The 26,735-nt window shown below is 39.7% G+C and overlaps 3 protein-coding genes and 1 non-coding gene across 8 annotated transcripts; 2 read left to right on the forward strand and 2 right to left on the reverse strand.

Moving 5' to 3' along the window:
• Positions 1–349: 349 nt before the first annotated feature.
• LOC121946906 (telomere zinc finger-associated protein-like) lies at positions 350–6,640 on the reverse strand. 5 transcript variants are annotated; one of them, XM_042491731.1, is made up of 11 exons: positions 6,603–6,640; positions 4,450–5,177; positions 4,040–4,353; positions 3,863–3,968; positions 3,686–3,778; positions 3,515–3,601; positions 3,267–3,421; positions 2,541–2,677; positions 2,292–2,456; positions 2,108–2,196; positions 350–1,042 (listed from the first exon to the last, which is right to left on the reverse strand). In XM_042491731.1, exons 2-11 carry the CDS (start codon positions 5,149–5,151, stop codon positions 596–598), a joined length of 2,295 nt encoding a protein of 764 aa, XP_042347665.1. In that variant the 5' UTR covers positions 5,152–5,177; positions 6,603–6,640; the 3' UTR covers positions 350–595. The 5 variants fall into 5 exon arrangements, with proteins under 5 accessions (XP_042347665.1, XP_042347664.1, XP_042347661.1 ...); XM_042491730.1 differs by having other exon boundaries at positions 4,450–5,174; positions 6,495–6,617; XM_042491727.1 differs by having other exon boundaries at positions 6,495–6,617.
• A 1,763-nt stretch (positions 6,641–8,403) lies between these two features.
• Positions 8,404–16,438, reverse strand: LOC121946498 (telomere zinc finger-associated protein-like). The gene is given in 12 exon segments (XM_042491082.1): positions 8,404–10,368; positions 11,472–11,560; positions 11,648–11,812; positions 12,323–12,459; positions 13,019–13,173; positions 13,336–13,422; positions 13,520–13,612; positions 13,726–13,831; positions 13,903–14,195; positions 14,291–14,979; positions 14,982–15,027; positions 16,433–16,438. Coding segments are annotated over 12 exon segments (2,295 nt in total). The 3' UTR covers positions 8,404–9,939.
• Positions 11,288–11,360, forward strand: trnar-ccu. The gene has a single exon. It is a non-coding gene; the product is annotated as a tRNA-Arg (tRNA).
• An 8-nt stretch (positions 16,439–16,446) lies between the features above and the next one.
• On the forward strand, positions 16,447–26,336 carry nol9 (nucleolar protein 9). The gene is given in 14 exon segments (XM_042491848.1): positions 16,447–16,622; positions 18,397–18,848; positions 18,850–18,922; positions 20,071–20,281; positions 20,438–20,568; positions 21,505–21,640; positions 22,470–22,566; positions 22,844–22,941; positions 23,086–23,253; positions 23,353–23,605; positions 23,694–23,808; positions 24,536–24,710; positions 25,576–25,709; positions 25,817–26,336. Coding segments are annotated over 13 exon segments (2,106 nt in total). The 5' UTR covers positions 16,447–16,622; positions 18,397–18,453; the 3' UTR covers positions 25,937–26,336.
• Positions 26,337–26,735: the final 399 nt, after the last annotated feature.

Here is a 26,735-nt window from a genome sequence, read left to right on the forward strand (position 1 = left end):
ATACGTTTCCTTCTGCAAAAATGTTTTGAAAGCTGTTAAATAACATCCGTGTTTGTGTAGTCTGCTTCGCTGTCTTTGCAGGAGCTTTGCTGCACTAAAGAGACCCAGAAACAGCGCTGGAGGAGGGACTTCATCCATTCCTATGATTCTCCACGTATTTGGGCCCGTAAAGCATGCAGACCGTCCGATGGGTTCCCGTATTTGAATGAAGATAAAATTACGTTATCGTATTACCTTTTTTAGACTTTAGAAATGCTGAAATGAAATTGGACCAAATGAATCAAAGTATGACAGTAAAACTACCCGCCCCAAAACTTCCCTTTAGCACCTTCAGTAACACAATTGAACATCAGTGAGAATCATTTATTGGTGATTTTCCAGATTCTAGCTGCAGTAGGCACGTTAATAAAAGAAGGCATCATAAAAAAAAAATTCACAAGCATGCAGTACATTTACTGTGTCAGCTACTAAAGACGTGAAGTACTTGCTCTTGCTCCTCTCTTGCACTCATCAGTCACTGACTTTGTTGCAGTTTCATCTTTGGATCGGTGCGGCCGAATGTCCTTCTTCTTTAGGAAGTGGTCTTACAGTAACTTCAGCTTTGAGTGGGCTGCACACAGTCTGATATATTCTCAACAACGTCCTTCATCTCCATCGCGGACTCGCACGCCTCTGTGCTGGACTGTGTTTGCTGCGAGACTCCGGGTACAGAGGAGCTCTCCTCCGCCTCGATGTGTCCCAGGTTCGGGGTTGACACCACCTCCTCCATCACCGTGTCGCCAGAGTCGATCAGCACTCTCACTATGCCGCTAGAAGTGATGCCTGACTCTGAGTCGGGGTTTGTGGATTCCTGGACGTCGGAGCTCTCTGGGAAGTAGTCTGTCCCCTCTGAGATCAGCGAGCTTTCCATTTCATTTCCCGCTTCGTTCTCACCGTCCACACCTCCGTCCACATCGTTGATTATGACGTTCCTTAGTTTTCTCTGCCGGGGGCTGTAGTTCTCGGTGCGTTTGTGGATCTGAATGTGTCTTCTCAGGTGTGCCTGGAGGAGGAAGCATGAAGAGATGCGAGGGTCGAAATTAGTCAACTGACCAAAAATTAATCACCTGCTTTTTTTTTATAGTTAAAAAAAAAAGGTTCAAACACTCCCTAGTTTCAGCTTCTCAGATATGATAACTTGTTGCTTTTGTCTTTTCTGAACAGAAAAGTAATATTTCTGTGTTTCAGACTGTTATAAGTGAAAAAAAAATCAAGACATATGAACATTTTTAATTGATGTTGATCTTCTATTAAAGTAAAAAAGACAAATTGAAGAGGTTACAAAAATAATGACATTAGGAGTACTGTATGTAACATTTTAGATGTGTTAATAGCGAACTGCAGATCTAGATTGCATAGATATGTTACAGACAGCTGGCTAACGGCGAGCAGCAGCAGGGCAGCAGGACGCACACACGGCGTGGCCAGTGTGGTCGACGGCACCTGAACTGTAACGAGGCTGATGGAGCTCAGGTGCGTCAGCCTCACTGCTGATTCAGGATCCCTCCTGTGCACACGCTTCCCTGGTGAGTGCGACAAACTTTGTGTTTTAAATAAAATTATTTTATTGTTAAGGTATAATGTAGGGCAGCAAACACAACCTGAGGTGTTGGATTTTTATTATAAAATAGATTTTTTTTTGGTATTTCTTATTGCAAAAAGATTTAATTACAAAATGTGGGTCTGCCAACAATTTGTTTATTTTTGTAAAGGGCCCTTACAAGTCCAGGAGTAGAATCTTTTTTTTTATCTTTATCTTGTAAAACAGAGAAGAGGGAGAAACATAACAAGAAATGGCCAAAAAAATTAGCCAGAATTAAGTTTAATTATTTTTTTAAAAGCCTTGAAAATAAACAAAAAAATAGAAAAGTGAAAAACAAAAACATAAAAAAAAATTATCTTAAAGTGCTGAAAAAAGGTTATATATTTACATATCTATCTATCGATATATATAGACATATTTTTGTTTGCTGATACCTAATAATGACTTTTCAAGGCCTGAAAACGCTTTTCCAGTCTTCCCACAAAGATGTGATGTGTTCGCTTGCAGCTTTAACAGTGAACCTACCTGTCGCGTGAACTTGTAGCCGCAGTCCATACACGCATATTTCCTCATGCCTTCATGGCGACGCAGGTGATCACGGAGTTGCTCCCTCGCTGATGAGAATAAAAACCAAAGCTCATATTAGTGAGTCATAAACTCATTACATCGTACTCTCGACACATTATAAAGTCTGCTCGGTAAATCTTACATTTGAAGGTTTTTTCACATATGGGACAGTCGTGAGGTCGGCCCTCTTCGTGCTTGCTGGCCTTGTGGCGAACGAGGGCGCTTTTCTCTGAGAAACGCTGCTCACAAACGTCACAGCTAAACGGACGCTCACCAGTGTGTGTCCGGTGGTGACTATCCAGTACAGCTGGATCAAAAAGAAACGGATGAATACTTTAAACAAGCACACGGGACCGTATCTGAGTGCTCAGCGCAGGAGGTCATAACCTACTTTGTGTCCTGAAGGTTTTGCCGCAGAGGTGACACTGGTACGGCCGCTCGTCACTGTGTATCCGCATGTGCATCTTCAGGTTGTTCTTCAGGGTGGTTGCATAACCACATAAGTTACATACAAAGGGGCGCTCACTTCTGTAAAGCAGAATAAAAGTAACAAATATAAAAATGTATAAATACTGTCAGTTTTTATTAAAAACTGAGCTCCAAATTTACAGGTACCCACAGAGTTTAAAGGTTCAGTGTGTAGCATTTAGGGGGATATTTGGCTGAAATGGAGTATAAGTATGTTTAATGTGTAGAATCACCTGAAAATAAGAATAGTTGTGTTTTGCCGTTTGTAGCTACATCAGGGGCGACTCCTCGTCTACGGAGATTGCCACGTTTCTATAATAATCCAAGTGTAGTTGGACATAATTACATAACATAATTTGACTTTTTTTTGACTTGTAATGCAAAGTGCTTTATTCAGTGTTTCAGTCGGTTTTAATCACCTGGTCCTTTTGTTCTGGAGAAGAAGAGACCTCTGTGAATTATTCAGCTCTCTTTAAAAACCTCCTGAATTGTAACGCGGAGAAGTTTTAACTGGTTGCAGTTTGAAATCCTCACCACTGAATTCCCTTAAATCTTACACACAGGACCTTAAAAAGGCGGATTTTCTAGAGCTGTAAGGTCCCTCTTGTACAAATCAAACTAGACAAAAAAAAAAGTCACGCTCCGATACCTGTGAACAGCTTTGTGGTGCATACTCAGGCCACTTCGACTTGGCGCTCGGTGGCCACACTCCTCGCACTTGAACGGCTTTTCACCTTGATGTTTGCTGGCTTTGTGCAAACGCAGTTCTGCTGGGGTTAAGAACGTTTTGGGGCACTCGGTGCACTGAAATATTGTTAAATAGAATTAAAAGTTTTGCAATCAGTTAAAAACTATAAAATCACATTTTGCTGTTGGTGCGTCATCAGTAAGACTCACTGCATGTGGTTTGGGAAAACCGTGGACCTTCATCATGTGAGCTGCCAGTTTATCCTTCTGCATAAACTGTTCAGGACACGTTGAACACTGAAAAAAATGACACGTCAATGAACGTCTTATTCAGTATAATTTGTTGCATGCTAAGTTTGTTTTGCGTTTATTCAGCATTACCTCGAAGGGCATATTTTCAGTGTGTGAGGCGGCGTGCAAACGCAGCTCTTCTCTTCCGTCAAATGTTAAGGAGCATATCCCACAAGTGTACGTCTGGAGGTTAAACACAGCACAAATACCGATGTTTAACTTTCTAGGATCTGACTGTAAACTGAAGACAGATTTAGAGACACTCACCTGTACTTCACCACAGCCTCTGAGCTCATGTACCGTGAGATTCTCCTTCCTGAAGTACCTCTTTCCACATTTAAGGCAACCAAAGGGACGCTCTCCTGTATGACTCCTACGGAAAAACACACATTGTTGGCTTTTTTTTCCACAGTAACTTGAAGCAGAAATACTGACGTCATTTACCTGTTGTGGACTTTGAGGTAGTATTTTCTCTTGAAAGTTTTGTGACAGATGGGACACTCTACTTTCACAGCCTCACCATTCTTGTTTTTCTCGGGTTTACTTCGGTTTCTGCATGTCGTTGACGTGGAAGGGGTTAAGGAGCTGCGCTCGTAATCGGGCACGTACTCCTCATCTGAGTCTTCAATGATCACCTCAAAATCCTCTATATCATCATCATCATCATCATCATTATCTACATCGTCATCATCATCTTCTTCTGCCTCCATTAACAGGCTGACCCCGTTGTCGTTTATGTCAGTCTGTGCGTCAGTTATCTGCAAGTAGCACAAGACAAATGTGATAAAGAAACATTTAAAATCAATATTTGCAAATGCAATCACTGATACGCTTTATGTGCTCGTGTGTTCTACCTCAGTTTCACCAGCTGGCTGATCTGGGTTTTGGTTCTCCACAACATCACTTTCTTTCTCTGTGGGAATCAGTGGAGCCTTCCAGCTGTCCGTTCCAGGGGCCCTAAAATCTGTGGTGCGGTTCTCATCAGTCGCCAGTCGCCTCGGGCCCTTCACTACATGACTGAGGCTGTTGGTGGCGGCCATGCTAAAATTGGCTGTGGTAGTATCAAAGGTGGTCCCATCTTCTGTGATTGTCAGAAAATTCTCGTCTTTGACTTCACAATGAACGGCCGTGTCTGACGTGTACTTTTTGGGTTGCCCTTTTTTACGCTTGGGAGCCACAGGTGCTGCAGGAGCCACATAGTTTTCCTTGAACTGCTGACAGAGTGCGAGCACTTCTGGCACACACAGGGTCACTGCGGCGTGCTGCACCTTGTCCAGGTTCCCGTGATTTAACTTCAGCTCTCCGGTGTAGATAAAGTTCAGGAGCAGCTCCAGGCCGTCGTTAGGGCCCTCCTGCAGGCAGAACTCCATGCACTGTGCAGAGGGCATGTTGGACTGCTGGAACAGCTCACTGAAGCAGGCGAGGATGTTGCGATGGGCCAGGTAGACCATCCCGCCTCCCACATTCAGCACTGCATCACAAAACCTCCCTGCTGCCCTCTGCTGGTTCAGGGAGGACAGCACACGCTGAGCGTGGCTGCTGTCTGCTGCAGGCATCCCTCTGGATTCACTGTAGTCTGCTGCTGTAGGACACAGGGACATTATACAGTATATGTGGACACTTCACACTACAAATACAATATTCATTCAAGAACCCTTTGACATTGACTTTGCAGTTTACAGTAACAGAAAAAAAAACAACAATTTCTAGACTAGAGCTGCAACTATCTATTAGTTGTTTTAAATCATCAGTGAATCTGTCGATTATTCCTCCAATTTATCATTTTAAAAATGTGGAAAAAATATATAATAATGAAATATTATAATTTCCCAAAGCCCAAGATGTCACCTTCAAATTTCTTTGTTTCTACAACCATCAGCTGAAAACCCAAAGATGTTTATATTAAAATGTCAAAGAAAAGCAGAAAATATTATCAGAGTATTCCTGATTTCAAAAAAAGGACTAAAGAAATTAATAATTATCAAAGTACAGATCCTTTTATAATGATTTACTTGTTGTTTTAACTCTAATATAAGGACTTTGTGATGTTCATGTATATCTATTTATCCGTACATATTGTTATGTCTGCTCATGTCTTTTGGCTTTCTGTCCATGTGGTTTAATCTGGATTCTCTTCGGGCTGAAACCATCACCCACCACCTCTGAAACATTAGGATTAGCACTTTTAATTTGTCATATTCAATAAAGAGCTGAATATCTTATGGTTTTGCTCAGATAAAACAAGATTAACTACTTGATAATGAAAATAATTTCTAGTTGCAGCCCTACATCCTCCTGTACGTTTCCATGTAAAAATATTTAAAGTTAGTAGAAATCAGTCTCATTGCTTGAATGTCCAACCATCAGATAAGACAAGGACCTTAATTATCCCAGCTGTTACAGTGCAAAGTAGGACAAAGTGCAAATTAAAAAAATATAACTCATTAAGTACTAATAGTGGAAATCCAAAATATACACTATCCCAAAATATAAAAAAGAACAAACACCCTTAGCCAAAATATCTGATTATGATTACTCCACAATTATGAGACTGCAAATACTTCATAAAGAGGTAAAACATAGCACATCTGTAATATAGACATTTGAATGGGTGTTCAAGAGAGCTTAATAACATCAGCTTTATTCATCCACCTCTTAAAAAAAAGCTACCTGACAGAGATTTCCTGGCAGTGCGAGCTACTATATTTAATACGGTAAACATTTAAAATAAATATATATATTTTGTAGTATTTATCACAGCTCTGCGGTCGAGACAGCTTTCTCTGAATTATTTAAAACCCCTAACATTAGCTGCCGCGCGCCTCGACGTTATCTCCTAGCACATACTTTAGGACGCTCCCTTAGCGCGGTACGCACCCGACAGCTGCGCGAGACTCACTTCTGCAGCATCGATGAAAAAACGATTATCGATCTCCTAAATTATTGAGCCAAACCGACTCCGGCGGACCGTAAACACGTCGAAAACGGAGCAAAGCGGCTAAAGCACCTTGTTTTCTTTTCTTGTGGCCAGTGAAAACTGTAAAAGGAAGAGGAAGTGACGTCATCGAGCTGCCAAAAATGTTTGTTGTCCGTTATTTAACGTGCAGGACAGAAACCGCAGAAGTGATTAAATTAATGTTTGTGCGCGCTTGTTTTGTTATTTTTGCGTGTGCGCGTGAGTGCATTAAAGAAAGTGTAATCAAACTTTGTCGTAATTAATAAAACTCCGGGTGAAACCATAGTGGACCATCCCGGAGGGGGGGCGCGATGGCGGAAATGGAAGTAGATAAATTTGAAAGAAACCACGGGAATAAGCCTAAAAATAAATTATTATTTTGAAAAATGATCCATTAAGAATAAAAACAATACATTATTAAAATGTTTTTATTTACCATTGTTTAGATTATACAGTATAGCATTGTACGTGTATGTACTATTATTTTAAAACACTGACTGAAAAATTATCATTTTTAATAGTATCTGAAACTATTTCAAATACATTAAAAAAGCACTAAAACAAAGACAATAATACAGATAACATTAAATTGTACAAGGGGGTATACACACCTTATTTGTTTTAACTAGATCTACATTTTCTGACTCTTTGAGAGGTCTGTTTTGTTGTTTTTTATCTTTGATTCAGAGTCAAAAAGATAGTGTAATTCATAATGAAATAAATGGATATTATTATTAAATGATTAATTAAAAAAAGCAATAATAAATTATTAAGAACTTTTAAATAATTTTAAAAAGACATTTTTTCAAATTAAACAGTACATTGTACAGGTATTCATTTTAAAACACTTAAAATTATAATTTTAGTAACAATTTTTAAATACATAAAAGGAAAAAAAAAAACCCAAAGGAAACACAATATAAAACAATAGCACCAATAACATTAAGTTGTAGAAAGATTTAAACTGAGACATATACAGCTTATTTGTTTTAATGAATATAAATTTTCTGGTTATTTGAGAGATCTTAAAGACTTTTGTATGTTTTTATTTTGATAACATAGACAATTGATAAGATATAGACATACTGATAAGAGTACAAAAAAGTTGAAAAATAACCCTTTAAGGTACATTTAGATCAAAAAAAAAAATGCAATTTATCACGAGGTAACTATGGACAATCATGCAATTAATCACGATTAAATATTTTAATAAATTAGGCCCTAGTAATATATAATCATATTCATATACATTATTTTTTATAATTATAATAGGTAGGGACATAAAGGGAACTGAATTAAGGAGAAATCGAGGTAACTGTTTTGTTAAATCAACAATATGTCTGTGGCCTGTCATTTTCAAACACTTCTTTGAATTTCTTTTGAATGTGAGGTTTGTGTTCGAGCTGTATATTTAAAAAATGCATAATATTGTTACATTGATTATAAGATTGCAGTGGTAAATCTTGGGGTTTTTTTTTAAAGAAATGCCTATTATGGTACAGTTCTAATCATTTATTCGTTTTTTTAACATTTTATTTTGCAAAGAACGATACTAAACATAGTGATAGAAGACAGTAGCTGTGCAATAATCAGCAATCAAGAATTTAATTAGTAAGGACATCACAAAGACAAAATAAAAAAAAACTACTACAATTTCTACTACTAATAATAATAAAATAAATAAAATAGTTAAAACAAAACCAAAGTACACAACAAAGGATAGGAGAAAGGATGTTAAAGGAACGTGAAAGATATTCAGTTCAGGACTTTACTGTGTCACAGACTAAAACACGGACGCCCCTCTCTCTTTTAAACCAACCCAGAAACATTTTAACATCTCAGGGCTCCTGTGAGTTAACCCTTCACTAAAAATAATCCTTGTACAATGAACAGAGAGATTATACAGTTTGTGCGTCATACTGTACAACATTAAAGAGTCATAAGTCTTGTGCAATTTTTTTGGCACAGACCCTCAGACAAAGCTGCGTTTCACGTCCTCTGAAGAGTGTCCAACATCGCGTCCTCCCTGCTTGGCCCTGAAACAGGTCTGAACCAGAGCTGTCGGCTCAGTAGAGGCTGTTAATTACAGAAAGGACACAAAGTGCACAAGACTAAAGACCACCGGAGCTCGTAGACCTGCCGCTGCTAAATATGTGCGCTGTTGTTTTTAAGAAGTCTTACTTTTTACTATAACAAAATAAAAGCGACAAATATATATATTTTCTCATTTATTTATTTTTTAAAAAAAAATATTATGCACGATTAATTCTTCTTCTATTTCGTGAGACAAACATGTTTTCTGTAATTGAACAAAACGTCAGGAGTGAGGCGGAGGGAACTAAATTTTGGTCTAAAAAAATTAATAAATTCAGTGCCTGATATAATAAATTATGAGTCCCCAAGTGCTGAAACAATCCTAGAGTAAACACAGACAGGAAATATATTTTAACCACGGTTTTAGCTGGCTAATGTTAGCTAAGGTCGATTGCTTGCTTAAGTGGACAAAATGCTAGCTAACTAATGCAGCAAAATATTAGTGAGCTAACGTTGCCCTGGTTCCCTCTTCAATAGGCCGATGGTATTTTTACATTGGATTTTGGATTATGGCAGAAAATAAGCTCTATGGTAGACAAATGTTAATGATGCTTCCACCTTTTGTTAAGCAACAGAATCTTCACAATTAACAACACTTTTAGGATTTTTGAAGCTTAAATGCAATCGGCAGAAGTAAAAAGCTCATGCTAGGCTAACACAAACTACGGTTGCGTTGCTAAGGGTACGAGGCTGTAAAGTCATGGTCGGCGCAGTTCGACTTCACGACATTTTGCAGTCTCATGTATCCACTTGTTAGCAACCGTCTTTTTTTAAGACACAGAAGCTTTAAAGTGTTTGAGTTGCGTATTTACTGACATATTTTATGTCAGTGGACAAGACGTGAAAGTCTCTTAAGCTAGCGCAGACCTTTGTGAAGCCTAGATAACTTTTACTTGCAGCTTTATTTTTTGGTACTTCTTCTGTTGGCTGAGAGTGGGCTTAAACCTGCAATCGCTGCTTGTGGCTTCATTACTGATTTTTTCAGAGTCGAGCTGCAGTAGGAACATTGCCAAAAGCAGTTTTAATAAAACAAGCCAAAAACATATTTGACACTCATGTGGCTTCACACGCATGCAGTTCATTTCCTTTAACTACTGAAAGCACGTGAATTACATCCTGCTCTTTTCTTGCATGTCTAGAAACTCGGCAATGGCTGATATTGTTGCAGTTTCATCTTTTGATCCATGAGGCCAAATGTCCTTAGAGTACATGTAGGTGCTTCTTATTGAGGAGGTGGTCTTCACAATAACTCAAACTCTGAGCGGGTTTCACACAGTCTCCGGTCTGTCGGTCCTCAGGTCTTACTCTCTGATATATTCTCAACCATTCCCTTCATATCGATCGTGGACCCGTACGCCTCAGTGACCAGCTGTGTTTGCTGCAGGACTTCTGGCACAGAGAAACTCTCCGCCGCCTCCACGTGTCCCAGGTTCTGGTTTGACACCACCTCCTCTATCACCGCGTCACCCGACTCGATCACCACCCTCACTATGCAGCTAGAAGTGAGGCCTGACGCCGAATCTGTGGGTTCCTGGATGTCAGCGGTCTCTTGGACGTAATCTGCCTCCTCTGCGATCAGCGAGTCTTCCACTTCATTCGTCGCTTCGTGCTCACCGTCAAGACTTTCGTCCACATCCTGCACTATCACGTTCCTGAGTTTTCGCTGCCGGGGATTGTAGTTCTCAGTACGTTTGTGGATCTGAACATGTCGTCGCAGGTGTGCCTGGAAGAGGAAACATTTAGAGCTGTGAGGGTCAGAATTAGTCGATTGATTGACTTTATTTTTCACTTTTTTTGATGTTTTGTTGAGCAACATGTATGCAGTTTTGGACACAATAGTGTGCTCCAGGGATCCATTTTCTGTAGACCGACATGGAAATTAGCATTGCCCTGGTTCCCTCATCAAGAAGCCTCTGGGATTTTTTCGTTGGATATTGGATTACTGTAGAAAATAAGCTCTGTGGTAAACAAACGTTTATGATTTAAGTTTTGCTCTGTAAGAGAATCATTTACAGGATTTTTGAAGCCTAAATGCAATCAAAAAAACTAATGTTGGGCTATAGGCCTGGGTTTACACTGGATGCAGAAGCGTCCCAATATGTTAATTGTTGCACAGCCACCCTTCAGCAGTCACCTGGCCGTTCACACCAGGAACACATTTTTCTGTGCTGGTCATCAACAATGCTCCTCTTCTGGTTCTCTCTAATCACACGGTCTCTCTGTGTGTGTCCGCTTGTCTCTCTCACTCTCTGTTTAGACACAACTGACAAGCATTGTGGAAGCACTGGATGATTATTTTATCATTTATCATGAATAGGTATTTTATCTCGTAGAAAAAACGTGAAAATCTCTTGAGCTTGTGTTAACCACAGACCTTATTTCAGACATCTTACCAAAAACCCATAAAAAACAACTCATTTAGAGACAAGGGAACCATGGGTGCAAAAATGCTGACTTGTTTCCAGGTTTTAGGACTCATTCTTTGGGCATTCAGTGAACGACATCACACAGCCGCTAAACACATTCGGGCACAATCCCTCATTTCACTGCACACAAAGGGCACCGCCCCTGTCCACTGAAAAAGTGATTTAAAAAGGATTACAGTGTGAATATGACTGAGCACTGCTGGAGCAGGTGTCACAGCCTCAGTGGCCTAATGGATAAGGCACTGGCCTCCTAAGCCAGGGATTGTGGGTTCGAGTCCCATCTGAGGTGTGTAGCAGAGTGGCGCAGCGGAAGCGTGCTGGGCCCATAACCCAGAGGTCGATAGATCGAAACTATCCTCTGCTATGGCAGCATTTTCACAAAGACTACCGGTGGACCTACCTGTCGAGTGAACTTGTAGCCGCAGTCGATACACTCAAACTTCCTCATGCCTTTGTGGCGACGCAGGTGAACGCGAAGTTGCTCCCTCGCTGCAGAAAAAAAAAGCAATCACATGAGTGAGTCCCTAACTTCATGTTTATTGGGGCACATTGTGCGATCAGCTTTGTGTATAATACCTTTGAAGGTTTTGCCACATATGTGACAACAGTGGGGACGGCCCTCTTCGTGCTTGCTGGCCTTGTGGCGGACGAGGGCGCCTTTCTCTGTGAAGCGCTGCTCGCAAACATCACAGCTAAATGGACGCTCACCAGTGTGTGTCCGGTGGTGTTTATCTAGACTGGCTGGTCAATAAAAAAAAGACAATTCTTAACACAATAAACAAAATCTAACTTGTTTCAAAGTTAGTTGAGCGAAGCTGTCCTTTATAAATGTTCAAACGGGGTCATGTGTACCATGTTCTCGAGAAATGTCCATATGAACGCCCCCTTGATGTGGAATCATGACCTCATCAGTGGAAATTTTTGTCTCGACTTCATGTACAGGACATGTCACAAACACTGATTATGAGTTACATTTGAACACAAAAAAGTGTACATGACTTCTGTGTTTGAACTCTACTATTATGGTAATTAATTTATACATTAACCCAATTCAGAGGTTTTCAAAGAGTGGTGCTGTCTGATTTTGTCATGCTTGTTATGTTGAACTACAATTCCCATAATTATTTGGGGGATGTAAACAGGAAGCATAATGTCCGGATGTAAAACGTGCATGTTTGAATCATTGAGCAGACTTTTGCTTAAAGTATCATAACTGCCTGCATGAGCTGTGCTTTGGAAGGTATCCAGTACCTTGTGTCCTGAAGGTTTTGCCACAGAGATGACACTGGTACGGCCTCTCACCGCTGTGTATACGCAGATGCATGTTTAGGTTGTTCTTCTGGGAGAATGCATGGCCACACAGGTTACAGACAAAAGGGCGCTCGTTTCTATAAAGCAGATCAAAGATTAAAAGTCCACAACAGTCAGTAGAAAAGTCTCCAAATTTACAGATACTCAGGCATCATTTAGAGAGTTTTTAGGTCCTGATGCACTGATCTGACTTTTTCATACTAATATCTGGGTTTAGATATCAGACGATGCCTCGTTCCAAACTGATACTGGTGTTTAATTACTAAGCTGTATGCCTCACTGTGTGGACGTGAGTGGGATCATTCTTTTATGTGTAAGGCGCCATCAGGCTAGACTAAAACGTTACTTTCCTAACTTTGTAAACCACAATGTAAAAATGTAGTAAATGGAATAAATTTACCAGAAAATATCAAAGCGTGAGCAGCGGAAATGTTGTTCGCTGCCTCAGCTAAGTGGTCTTAACTGCACGTTACTGACGTATGACGTAGTTCGTGGAATCAGAATAAAATAAATCGGACGCATTGACACCGATACCCGATCCGACTTTTTAAGTCAGTATCTGCCCGACATCAGTATCGGACTGGTGCGTCCATAACTTTATTGTGATTAATAATAATGATAACGTTCCTTCATTACCTGTGGATGGCTTTGATATGCATCTGCAGGCCATTTCGACTAGAGGCTCGATGGCCACACTCCTCGCACACAAACGGCTTTTCGCCTCGATGTTTGGCCGCTTCGTGCACACGAAGCTCCGTCCGAGTAAGGAAGGTTTTGGGGCACTGGGGGCACTAAAACGTAAAACGTTGTTTCACAGAATCAAAACTTTGGCTTAAAATGGCTAAACATAACATAAGGGCAATTGTGTGAAATCTTAAGTTTTGCAACAAATTCAAACCATAAAATAATTATTTACTGAAGGCGTATTGACACTGAAAGTCAAGAAAACTCACTGCATGTGGTTTGGGATAACCGTGGACCTTCATCATGTGTATTGTCAAGTTCTTCTTGTACATGAACTGTTCAGGACATGTTGAACACTGAAAAAAATAACACCATGTCAGTGAGGGTATTTTTTACAAACTATTGTAGATACAGTAGTGTGTTTATTGTTTGTTGTGTTTTATTCTGCTGTACCTTGTGGGGCATATTTCCTGTGTGAGAGACAACGTGCAAACGCAGCTCTTCTTTTCCGTTAAATGTGGAGGAGCATGTCATGCAGGTGTATGTCTGGAATTTAAACACAGCGCAAATACTGATTACGTTTTATCTACTCTGAAGAGTCAGTGAACGAGGATCAACTTTAAATTAAAGAGATTTCGTGTAGAATGGAGGATACTCACCTGCACTTTAGCGCAGTCCCGGGTTTCATGTAATATAAGATTCTCCTTCCTGAAGTACCTCTTTCCACATTTAAGGCAACCAAAGGGACGCTCCCCAGTGTGCCGCCTAAGGACAAAGACACATTGGTGTCTTTTCTTTCAACAGTAATTTGAAGCAGAAATACTGGCGTCACTTACCGGTTGTGCACTTTGAGGTAGTACTTGCTCTTGAAGGTTTTGTCACAGATGGGACACTGCACAGAGTCCTTCTTGGAGTCTTCCTCCACAGTCTCACCATTCTCGTTTTTCTCCGTTTTACTCTGGGCTTTACGTTTCCGTGACGTGGACGGCGTTAAGGAACCGGGCTCTTCAACAGGCACGTAATCCTCATCTGTGTCTGTGACGGCCTCAAAATCCCCCGCATCATCCTCTTCTTCCTCCGTCACCTGGCCAACACCATTGTCATTTACGTCAGTCTGCAAGTTAGTTGTCTGCAAAAGAAGAAAATGACCATATTAATATTTAAAGCCATTGTTTGCACTTAGTATCATGTTGTGCCCAATCACTGTGTGCTCATGTGTTCTACCTCAGTTTCACCAGCTGGCTGATCTGGGTTTTGGTTCTCCACAACATCACTTTCTTTCTCTGCTGGAATCAGTGGAGCCTTCCAGCTGTCCTTTTCAGGGGCCGCAAAATCTGTGGTGGGGCTCTCATCAGTCACCAGTCGCCTCGGGCCCTTCACTACACGACCAGACCGAGTGGTAGTGGTGGCGGTGGCAGCCATACTAGAACTGGTTGTATCAAAGCCGGACTCATCTTTTGTGATTGCGGACAAGTTCTCTTCCTTGACCGAACAAGGAGCGTTCGAGTCTGATGTGGACTTTCTCGGTCTGCCTCTTTTACGCTTGAGAGGTGCAGGATCCACAGAGGCTTCCTTGAACTGCTGACAGAGTGCGAGTGCTTCAGGTACACACAGGCTGACTGCTGCGTGCTGCACCTTGTCCAGGTTCCCGTGATTTAACTTCAGCTCTCCGGTGTAGATAAAGTTCAGGAGCAGCTCCAGGCCGTCGTTGGAGCACTCCTGCAGGCAGAGCTCCATGCACTGTGCAGAGGGCATGTTGGACTGCTGGAACAGCTCACTGAAGCAGGCGAGGATGTTGCGATGGGCCAGGTAGACCATCCCGCCTCCCACGTTCAGCACTGCATCACAAAACCTCCCTGCTGCCCTCTGCTGGTTCAGGGAGGACAGCACACGCTGAGCGTGGCTGCTGTCTCTGCAGGCATCCCTCTGGATTCACTGTAGTCTGAGACAGAGACATAATACTGTAAATAAAGTTATGTATTACTTATACAATATTTATTTGAGAACCTTTTGCACTTCCATGCACCGTTGTGCTATTTGTGCTATTTAAGCTTTCAGTAACAGTCAAGAGTTGCAAGATTATTTGTATCATCTATTAATCTAACCCTTATTTTCCCAATTAATGTGAAATTCAAAGTGCTCCAATTCGCACCTTCAAATCAAATACAAAATGATGTAAAAAAAATGTCTATTTGAGGACGCCAAAGTGCAGTAGAGGCAATTGTGGTCAGTATGTTTCACCATATTCTGACTTTTATGGCCAAGACTGTAAATTAAAAAAAAAATAGTCAGATTAATCATTTATGGAAATAATCATTAATTAAAATTATCGATAGCTGCAACCTTTTAATCCTCCTTTATATTTGTAATAAGTGCAATGAGAGCCACTGAAAACCAGAGTCACATTTCTTATATTTCCAAATACAAGATAAGTCAAAATATAACTTGATTTATCCTGAAGGAAGCTGTTGTGCAGCAGTTGAAAGTAAGAAAGAGTGCAAGTATATAATATTAAGGGGGTGAAAATCCTAAATATAGCAAATGCCTGAAAAAATACATGCAGGTAAGGATTAGGATCATATGTATGATAAAATAACATACTTGGCTAATAATTCTGATAATTTCACAGCTACTATGCTCCAAATACTTAACATACAGTTACATATAGACCATATATAGAAAAAGTAACATTTTGAATAATTGTTAGATATTTAGGGAAGCTTTATTTGTTTTGCATCTACTTCTAAAAAATTTAGCTATCTGAGTTGCAATTGTACCGGTGATAGCGACATTAAATGTGTTAATTATTTAACTTAGTTTTTTAAAATAATATATTTTTACTGTACGGCACATATTTCTACTGTTAAAACTGCTTAAAATAAAATTACTGCAAACCCCTAGCTACCTGCGCACCTCGACGTTTATCTCCTAGCACATATTTTAAGACGCTCCCTTAGTATGGCACGCATCCGACAGCTGCAGCAAACTCACATCTGCGGTACCGATGAAAAATGATTATTTATCTCCTACATTGATCAGAAGCTGCAGCGACTTCAGGTGAACTGTAAAAAGGTCGAAAACGTAGCAAAGCAGCTACAATCACCTTGTTTTCGTTTCTTGTAGGCCCCTAAAAACTGTAAAAGGAAGCGGAAGTTACGTCGGAGCACGACCCGACTCCGGGAAAAATGTTTGTTGTCCATTATTAAACATCAACATGCGCAATAATGACAGTAATAGCGCAACAATTTGATTATTATTATCTCCTACGATGCTGTTTTATTTATTTTAATGGCGTCTTAATACGTTGAGTACGTTGGAATAGTTTTGTTTTGTAAAATCGTCGTAAATAATAAAAACTCCGGGTACGTTCATAGTCGACCATCTAGACGCGGCGTTTTGTTTGTGGCTCACACATGTTAGCTAGCCTGTTAGCACCGCTGCGGGAGCAGTTGGCCGCCTCCTCGGCTTGTCTTTAACAAATTACAGACGCTAATCATTTAGGGAAAACATTGAAGGTCGTCTCTACGTCTCTGCGTCGTTATTTAACCAGCGGGGGGTAAGTTTTATCCACCTGAACGCGGCAACATGAGCTAGCAGTTAGCATAGGTGTCAGTTTCTGTGAGAGGTGGCGTCAGCTCAGGTAACTTCACGCCAAGTTTAAAATTCATTGTTGTCTGACATTTGGTTCATCTCTGTGTTTTATGTTTCTTTTTGTTTATTTCTCAACGTCAAGTGTTGAGAAACTAGCGTATAAGAAATATATAACAAGGTTAGCGTGTTTACGTTACAGCGTCGTTAGCTTAGCTGCTACCTAGTTGTCTTGCTGCAAAATAAAGCTAGCTAACAAGCTAATATGTGTTTTTAAATAAAAACAGTTTCAGCTGGTGGAAAGTAGCTGTTTAGGTAAATGTACTCAACTGCTATAATTACTTTGCGGTAACTAACTTCACATTTGAAGCACTTCCACTTGATTACATCAATTTTCGGCTAACTTTACTCACTATATACCTCTAAAACACAAGGTATTTATTGTAGTTTTTTGTACTGCAGCATATTTAACGTTACTTACAGGTTTAATTTGTCGTTTAACAACTCGGGGTTCAAGGTTTCTTTATTTGTACCAAAAGGGGAATTTGTTGTGCAGACAGGAAATTCAGTACTCCAAAGCAAGACATCATAATAATACAGATTTAAAGGATGTTGAAACATATACTTAAAATAAACAAGTATCATCTAGTATTGAAGTATAATACAAAGTATAATAACAGTAAAAGAAGAACTCATAAGGATGAAATGAAAGTTGTAGCCCCCTCACGCCAGAAAACACCCAGAATATACATACAAATATTTAAATTAGAATCTGATTAAATTATATTAAATAACAGTTAAACAAACCCTTGTATCATTACTGGTTAAGACTAAATTATCATAATTATATATAATATATAATTATTACTAAATTCAAACACCATCAGTATTTAAAAAATAAGCTAAGTACTAGTTTTGATACATGTAAATGCTTCATGCTTTTATTATTGTAAAATTCTTACTGCAGGACATAGTTATACATGTAGGAGAGTGTATTTCTACATGTGTATATTACACTACTTTACTTTTTACTTTAACAAACTATTTTTGCTTTGTTACATGACAGTTATGTAACAAAGCTATAACATTTTGTTGCAGTACTTAAGTATTTTTGGGAGTATCTGTATGTTGCTTGAGTTTTTATAGTTCTGTCTACTTTCACTTTAACCACACTACATTTACTAAATAAAAGGTATACTTTTAACCCAGTACATTTCCTAAATAAAATGTATAATTTTAACCCACATTTCCTAAATAAAATGTATAATTTTAAACCTAAAAATAAAAGGTATGCTTTTACTCCATTACATTTCCTGGAAGCATTTTCATTAACAGCTACAAAATAGGGAAGAAAGGGAGGAAGGGATAGACAAAAGAATCCTTTAAGTTATTTTTTTTAACAGCATTTCTTTTTGTACCAATTCTTACTTAAGTACATTTAATATTATAAAATTACTTAGGTACTGTAAATATTAGACACCCAAAGACTTTTACTCAAGTAATATTCTAATAGGTAACTAACTTCTACCAAAGTCATTGTCTTGTAAGATATGTGGACATTTACTCAAGTATGGCTTTCAGGTACTTCATCTACCACATACTTAGGTAATCAGATTACTCTTTCCACCTGTGGTTATCACTGAATTAATTACTTAATGGTGAATTTATTGACATTCTTTGTTCCTGGAGCAAACGTTGTCGTGTCCTTTCAGATGCCAATTCTCTCTCCTCTCTCTTTGCAGGCTCCCCCCTTTCATTCTTCATCAGCACCCGCATGAATAATAGCTGATCACTGAATCATGAAGGTGAACAAAACCTCACAGGTGAAGGGCTCCGCTAAATCTCAGAAGTGGAAGGATGTGAGGGGGAAAAGGTGCAGGCCTCCCATCAGTGCCTCGGAGCTCAACTCTAGTCCCGTCATGGCCAGGATGGCGAAGGAGCACCAGGCGTCTGTGAAGAAAAAGCCCACCGTAAAGAGACTGAAGAACAAGGCGAAAAACGTCTCTAACGCCAAGAAAAGCAGCCCTCAGTCTGGATTTAAGAAATCTCCCGCACATGCTAATGGAAGTTCAGGGTTTACAATGGACGAGTCAGAGGACTCGCAGGACTGAAATGTACTCGATTGCAGATCTTTGCCAATTAATCGTGGAGCATACCTGATCCTTCTGCATGATGAGCACTGCGTGGTTTTTTCGATCATCTCTCTCTGCACACTCATGGAGAGATGGTCGAAAAAACCACGCAGTGCTCATCATGCAGAAGGATCAGGTATGCTCCACGATTAATTGGCAAAGATCTGCAATCGAGTACATTTCTGTGACTGATAATATTACTCTCCTTGGTCAGGGTTCCAGCAGATCTCTAAAAAGACTTAGGCATGAAATCCCTCAGGCTAAAAATAAGGACTTAATTGGCAATAAAGTCTTAAAGTCTTAAAAAGTCTTAAAAATGACATTTGAGATGGGATTTTTATGATTATTCTTTATCTGACATTGTATTGGAAAAGCTCAAAATAATAGATAACTTAAAAATAATAATAATTTACTGAATGCCTCTTGCATTAACATCCCCACTGAACTGTGTTTTATATAACAATAAATATTTGGAAAATAAAATTAAATTTGTCTTAAATTTTATTACAAGTGGCATTAAAAAGTCTTAAATCTCTCTTGGCTTAAACTGTAGGAACCCTGCTTGGTGTGTTTCCTTTTGAGTTTTCAGTAGCCTTATTAAAAACAAACTTTGTAGCCTTCTCTTTTGTTTTTTATTGTCTTATTGCATTTGTTTTTATTGATTGCATATTGTATTGTTGTTGTTTTTATGTGTTTATTTTATTTAACTAGACAAACCTCTTGAGATTAAAAATCTCCTTTTTAAGAGTGTCCTGGCCAAGACAGGCAGCAAGAAAAAAGTTAGACAACATGGGACAAAAATACAAAATCAACTTATGCAACTCCAAAACAAACAATTTAAAACACAAAAAGAACACAAAAAAGTTACCACAAGGAAGGGCCAAAAAGTAATTATATGCTATAATAAACCAAAAAAAGAGGCAATTAAAAGACCAGCTGAGATACACCCTGACATTGGCATGTAGACGATGACATACAAAAATCTGCAACAGTAATTTGAAACGGCCTCGAGGAACCAAACAGTGCAGCAGTAAGTCTTTCTGCAGAAGCTGCATACACAAAGGCTCTTTTGACAAACTCCGTATGAACACTGAGTATAAACAATTTTTAATAGTTTTTGTAAAAGGAAAGTGTAGCCATGTAAATAAGAGAACGCCAGTAAAAAGTCTACGCAGTCAGGGGCTCGAAGTTAGTCATGAATTTTGTGAAACACTGTGATTTTTATTTCTGTGAAAGGTGCAATATCAAATACATTTATCTGTATTTCTTACTCCTCTCCTGCAGACCCTGTGTTTCCGTGGGAAGTGCTATTTGACCTGTCTGTACGGACGGGTAGAAGTGATGGGGTTCACCATCGAGGAAGGCCAGCAGTCATATCCACTCTTCTCCCCAGCCTCACATTGTCCGCTGACCGTTACAGCACTGGAAAGCTCCGGTCAAACCAGAGACGACAGAACAGAGGCTGCACCCATCCTCCGAAAGTATCTGCCCTCAGGTAAAAACATCCAGATTTCACCCACGTTATAAGACAGAAGTGCAATTATTTTGTATTCTGAATATTTGAGATGAGTTATTTGGTTCTGATGTGTTTTAGGGAAATATTTTCCTCCTGAGAGTGTATTATTTTATGTTTTTTTTTGTCATTTTACAGCATCATGGAAGAAGTTACTAAAAAGGATCAGGTCAAACTCGTCCATCATCCTACTGGAGCCCATGGAGACGCCTCTGACACGGTTTCTGTCGAGCTTCACAGATCTCAGTGAACTGTTCAGCCCCCCGATGGTGAGTTAACTGGTACTCACATTTAGTGATAGTTTTTAGGATTTTGACAACACTGCAGTGTGATCCAGGCTTTACATATGAAAAAATGCAGCAGCAAAAGGAAAGGGCTCTCTGACGGAGGGGCAAAGCAGTGGAAAAACTAAGAAATATGATATGAATTTGTATTCATTTTAGGTAATTGATTAATCATTTCTATAAAGCACTTGCAAGAAAGTTTATATATGTGATATGGAAGTTGGAGAAAGACCTGTGGGGAAGAGGCAGGTTAGGGTTTAGGAACAATAAAAAGATGCAAGTGTATTTTACTCTTTGTTACTTCTCTGTATCTGTTACTGTCTCTGTCTTAATAGTAGAGCTGTATCATATGATGCATGAATTTATTTTATTTGTTAAGGGAATGTCAAATATATATTTCATTTGTTATTATTGATATTGACGTCTTTGCCATAGTAACAGCAGTTATTGGTTAATTTGACCTGCAAGTTGTGTGAAAATAAATAAAAAATAATTGGTTAAAAAAAAAAAAAAAAAAAATTAATGCAGAATCTGCTTAGACTGTTAATGATTATTTTTGGGTAGGCCTTTTTTTAAAATAGATTGGTTAAAATGCATTTTAATGTCAACCCCACTCCACAGCAGTGTAATGCTGAGCTTTGGCGAGTCCCGTCTGTTTCGGCACGCCAAAAGCCAGTTACTGTATGTAATACACGACTATAGATGAGTACCTCATACAGCCTTACCTCAAAAATCCTGAACTATCACTTCAAGATACTGTCAAAATCCACCTAATCTCAAGAATTTAATCAATATTGAATTTAAAAAAGAATCAGTAGATGATGAGAACTTTGGCAGAATTTCTGTTCATGTTTAGGTCATTGTGAACGTCAGTCGTGCACGTGTGTAACAGAAGGTCTTCCTCTCGGCTTTGTCTTGCAGAGTGAACTCATGTCAGCTGTCCTCGACACTCCGCTCAATGGTCTCGGTATGATTCCCCTGGTCAAAGACATCGAGGGTCTGAAAATGTCAAGGAGCTACACAGATGCTCTGAACCAGGTGGTCAGTGCCTGTAAAGGTGAGCTGCTCTCCGACGTGCACCTCCTTACACAAACGCAGTGACAATATGCTGTTCTCATGTCAGGCACAGGGAGTGATGACGTTTGCCTTTTCGCTTGAATAAAGTCATTGTAACACACTTCTCAGAAGGCAATAAAATGGTAAATAAGAGCCCTAATTTAACATTTTGTCATTGTATGCTCTCCATACTTTATAAATAGGCAGCAAAATTGAATTCTAAGCTTTATAGTTACTAGTTACTGTGCAGATTGAGATTAATACAGATTGTATATACTGTATATTCTTATTGTAATTGTTTATCTATATCTCTGTCGTTCATTGTGGTAATGCGCACGTTTATGTATGTTTATGTAACTTGCATACTGGTTTTATATACGGTGTTGTAGCATTAGGCACAGTTTTATATTTTACACACTAAGCACATAATATCATTTATAACACTATTTCTTTACATTTATATCTTTACACACTCAGCATATTATACATACTTTTATTTTTAAATATTTATATACTAGTGCTAATTGTTCACTATTACTGCATTTCTATTTGATATTTTTTATATGTTTAAATACTTGTGTTGGTGCTTATTTCTACTTTCCGTAATTCTCTAAGCTGGCATCAAAACGACTTTAACGAACCACGATTTCCTCTCGAGGATCAATAAAGTATTTCTGATTCTAAAAGTATTTGTGAATGACAGAAAGCTGTTACTTTAACAGATGAATGAAGACAGCGATGTTATGAATATCATGTCTGATAAAGGCCGCACAAACACTCACATTTGATGCTGCTCTTGCTAATTGCTGGACACGTGTCTGTTCCTTCAGGGGACATGGACGGTTATGCAGTCATCCTTGTTTGTGGTACCAAGAATGTGGGCAAGTCAACATTTATCCGCACCCTCATCAATACCTTACTGAATCAGTAAGTTATAATCTGTAAATACATGACATTTATACTCATGTTTTTTAAGAGATGTTTTATATTTATATGCTTGATTTGTATTTATAGAGCTACATATTGTGTGTCACTGCTTGTACTATTATCCTGTGACAGACCTGAAGAGGTCATACAGTTCGTCCTGAGACATCCAGCACTCAGTGTGATGTTTTACGGTATGAAACTAAATGTGTGTTTCTGTGTGTGTGTGTGTGTGTGTGTGTGTGTGTGTGTGTGTGTGTGTGTGTGTGTGTGTTTGTAGCACTACTAGTGTTGATTATTTGGAGGGTGACCTCGGTCAAACAGAGTTCACTCCCGCTGGTTGTCTGTCTCTGTCGACTGTCAGAGAGCCTCTTCTGGGTGAGTTTGTATCCCCTCGTCACCTCTCATCACCTCTTGCACATCTTATTAAATCTTGGATCACTTTTTGCATGATTTGTAGATTTGAGTCCCTGAAGATGGGATTGGTAGATTTTATGTTGAGTTTTATTTATTCATTTTTAGGTCCTCCTTTCACACATCAGTATACACCGGAGCACATGATCTACTACGGTCATTCATCATGCGAGTCGGACTTAGATCGCTACCTGGAATGCCTTAAGTCCTTGTGGCGTAGACGGTCTCAGAGCAGAGAGACTCCTGTCGTTATCAACACCATGGGCTGGGTCAAAGGTCAGCTCAAGCCCTCCCCTGTGACAAAATATGAAGATCTTCTAAGTTACTCGCTGTTAAAAGTGTCTTACCATGCGCTTGTTTTGGGGCTGTCCACAGGATTTGGATTTCAGCTGCTAGTGGACATGATCCGCTTCTTCCCTGTCTCACACGTCGTCCAGCTCGCTCATGGCGGCATCACCCAGTGTCCCGCCCTGACTCCAGAGTTTCTGAGGACGGCACACGGCTTCCAGACGCACCCACCTGCCCAGACGGCTCTGGCCGAGTTCACGGAGAGCCACAGTCCTCCCCGAAGTTACGCTCACCTTATTGTACAGTCAGAGTTTACAGGAGTGGGACGCCAAGGAACAGCGTAAGTACAGCGGCGTCAGCCTGTGTCAGCACTCACGCAAAAAAACAAACTATTTCATCACTTTCTGTGGGTGCATTTTATTCGACAGGAAACATCAGCGCACTAACGAGCACAGAGAGCTGTCGCTGCTGGCCTACCTGAGTCAGCTGCAGGCTCCAGACCCGGGACCAATTAGACCTCTACACAGCCTCACGCCGTACCAGGTACACGGCGGTCATGATGCTCCTGTTGCATTCTCAATGAAAGTCCCAGTTTTTATTATTTACCCCTTAAAAAATTGCTGCCACAAGTGAAAGTTTCCTGAGGTATTCATGAGACATAAGCAGGGAAAGATCGCTTTTTTGGGTTTGGGCAAGTCTCTTTTCAAAGTTTTAAAAAAGTCACCCACCAGCGGCTGTACATTTTCCTCGTTACCGCTCTGGCCAAAGAAATATTTCTAGCATGTAACTTCCCGTAAATCCACATTTTTACATTTTTGTTTGTGTGCAAATTAAACAATAAGAAATTAAGTGTTGTATATATACACACATACATGTATATATTATAGATACTACTGGTAATAATTATTTTTTTCTTTTAAGATAAACCAGTGTTTGTTTATACAGGTGCGTAATAAGTAGTATATTTTATGGTCAGAATTGTAAATATTTAGATATAGGTATGTGTATGTGTGTGTTGGTATATATATGACCAGCCTCGAATTTATATAGGGGAGTTTTTGATGGAGTGTAATTATGCAGTAAAAGGGTAGGATAAAATTACTCCCTTTCGTACGTGTAAATTGATGGAATTCATTCTGTCCTCTTTTTTTCTCTCTCTCTCTTTGGTTGATATGCTTTAAACTACCGTTTTTACATGTTTGAAATGAAGACATCAATAAATAAAAAATAGTGTTGATGTGTACCGAATCATTCTCCGTCCGGCCCGTAGGTGCCCCACACAGCGGTGGCTTTAGGTGTGATCCACTGCGAGGTCGTTCCCACTCACATGTTTTATGCTGCCAATGCCAGTCTGGTGGGACTCTGCTGCCTGGGAGAGAAAGTGGCGAGCAGGGGAGGCCCGGTTCTCTTGTCGCAGGCTCCCATCTGCCCATGTGTGGGCTTCGGTACGTATCCTGTCTGACGTTTTGTATCAGTGCTCAAAGTTTTATGTTGTTTGTTCCCTCAGCTGATGTTGACTTGGGCTTTTCTCGCTCGTTTTTAGGTCCCACAGTCCCCTCTGTTATATGTGTGAAAATAAGATTTTTAAAACTAACCTCTGTTAAAATTAAATAATCTTTCATTATAAAGTGAAGTGGTAACTTTTTTCCACAAACTTAGCTTGCACATTTGATTAAGGTAACAATAGGCGAGTTTTCATTAACCCTTAAATTGCACAAATAGAAATTGCGAATATAAAATACGGCCAATGGAAACAAAAAGAAATCACATTCATGGCAAAAAATTTTTACGCTTGCATAAGGTGGTATTTCACATGATTTGAGAAAGGCATATTTCACAAAACTGCAATGGAAAGACTTTGGGCTTTTCTAGGTCACATGACACTGTGGCTATGCGCTTGTTGGTAGGCGCTGGCTCCTTCATGATGCAGCAGCGCTACAAGAGCTGTTATTGCGTCACATAACTCTTCAAACATTGAGCGGATCATCTGGAATTTTTGAATCCACAATTCCTCTGTGAAATCGTGGACTACCCTGAAGCTATTGTAAATAAACAGTTGTGATTCGGTCTGTATCACAGACTGTATGAATATTACAGGTTTATTGTAACGAGCTGAAAGAGCATAACTGCACCTGCTGTGGTGGAGTCGGACATACCTCCGTCAATAAAATGATTCTGCCTCGGTGCTTGTATTCAAGGAGAAGTAGTCCAGTAAACGGCCTGATCGAGCTAAAACCGGAGCTCGACTTAACTGTGCATGTAAATGTACTGACTCAGTACGTTGTGTATTTTCATGTTAATGTGTTCCAGGTGTTCTTCGCGGTATCGACATGGCGCGAGGTCTGTACTTTTTGTTGACGCCTGTAGATCCCTCCATCCTTCGTAAGGTCAACTGCCTCCTTTTGGGAGCGATATCACTGCCTTCCTGCATCCTCACAACACAGGTCAGATCACTGCTCTGTTTTAAGACAAATTCACTTCAAACTACAGTGTTTTCCTCACTTTTGCACATAAAGTGCACTTTTATCACGATCTTTTCACTCTGTTTCAGCCTGGCTTTGAGGGAGAGATGCCCTATGTCACTACAGACTACAGTTTTGATCTCACTGGTGCTGGAAAGCTGCGAGTCTTCAAGGGACTGGCGAGACCCAGTCAAATGGGGGGCCACTGACATTTTCTGCACAGCATCAGTTTATTGCTCTTTTCCCTTCCTCACTGGTGTCTCACTCCAAACCAGTCAGCGCCGGCCTTTGAATGTAGAGAACTGAGTCTGAGCTGGACAGTTTTTGTTTTTTTGTCTGACAGAGCAGCCAGGATCACAGACTCTGCAGGACGAGAGGCTGCCTTCCTGTCACCGGACTGAAGCCCCCACCACGTCTTACAACCTCCTACTGTACGTATATTTGTTGGCGCTGTGAAGGAGTTTTTGTGTTTTCTGTCACATGGACAATAATATCACACTTTGTACTTAAAGCTCTTGTTTGATGTCTCTTCTTTTTTTGTCGTCGGCATTCCAAAGTTGCAAATGAATACAAAAACCTGCCAGATATTAAATGAGAAACATCTACGGATTTTGTGGGTTTCTTGCTTTCAAGTGCATTTTAGACCAATGTGGAGATTTCTTCCAAAATCCTATAATCATTAGTGCTGTACCTGCTGTTCAATACAAATATTCTCATGAATTAGAGAAAAACACAAAATTGGCAAAAAAACTGGCCAACAAATGCAGGTATTTCCCAGTTATTTTTGTAAACTAAGTTGATACTTTAATGATAATATAATATGTTCATTCTTCTCCATGTGTTCCACTCCAGAAAGTTGAATGTTTTTTCAAAAATTGCCCTTAACCCTAAGTAATTGACATCGCTTCATATTTTTTTTCCCAGTAAGAAAGTCTTAAAAGTATTAAATTTGACTTGCTATAAGCTTTAGGAGCCCTTTTAGGCTTATGTGGGATATAAAATATAAAA

The sequence above is a fragment of the Plectropomus leopardus genome, chromosome 8, assembly GCF_008729295.1.
Source record: "Plectropomus leopardus isolate mb chromosome 8, YSFRI_Pleo_2.0, whole genome shotgun sequence".
Taxonomy (NCBI): domain Eukaryota; kingdom Metazoa; phylum Chordata; class Actinopteri; order Perciformes; family Serranidae; genus Plectropomus; species Plectropomus leopardus.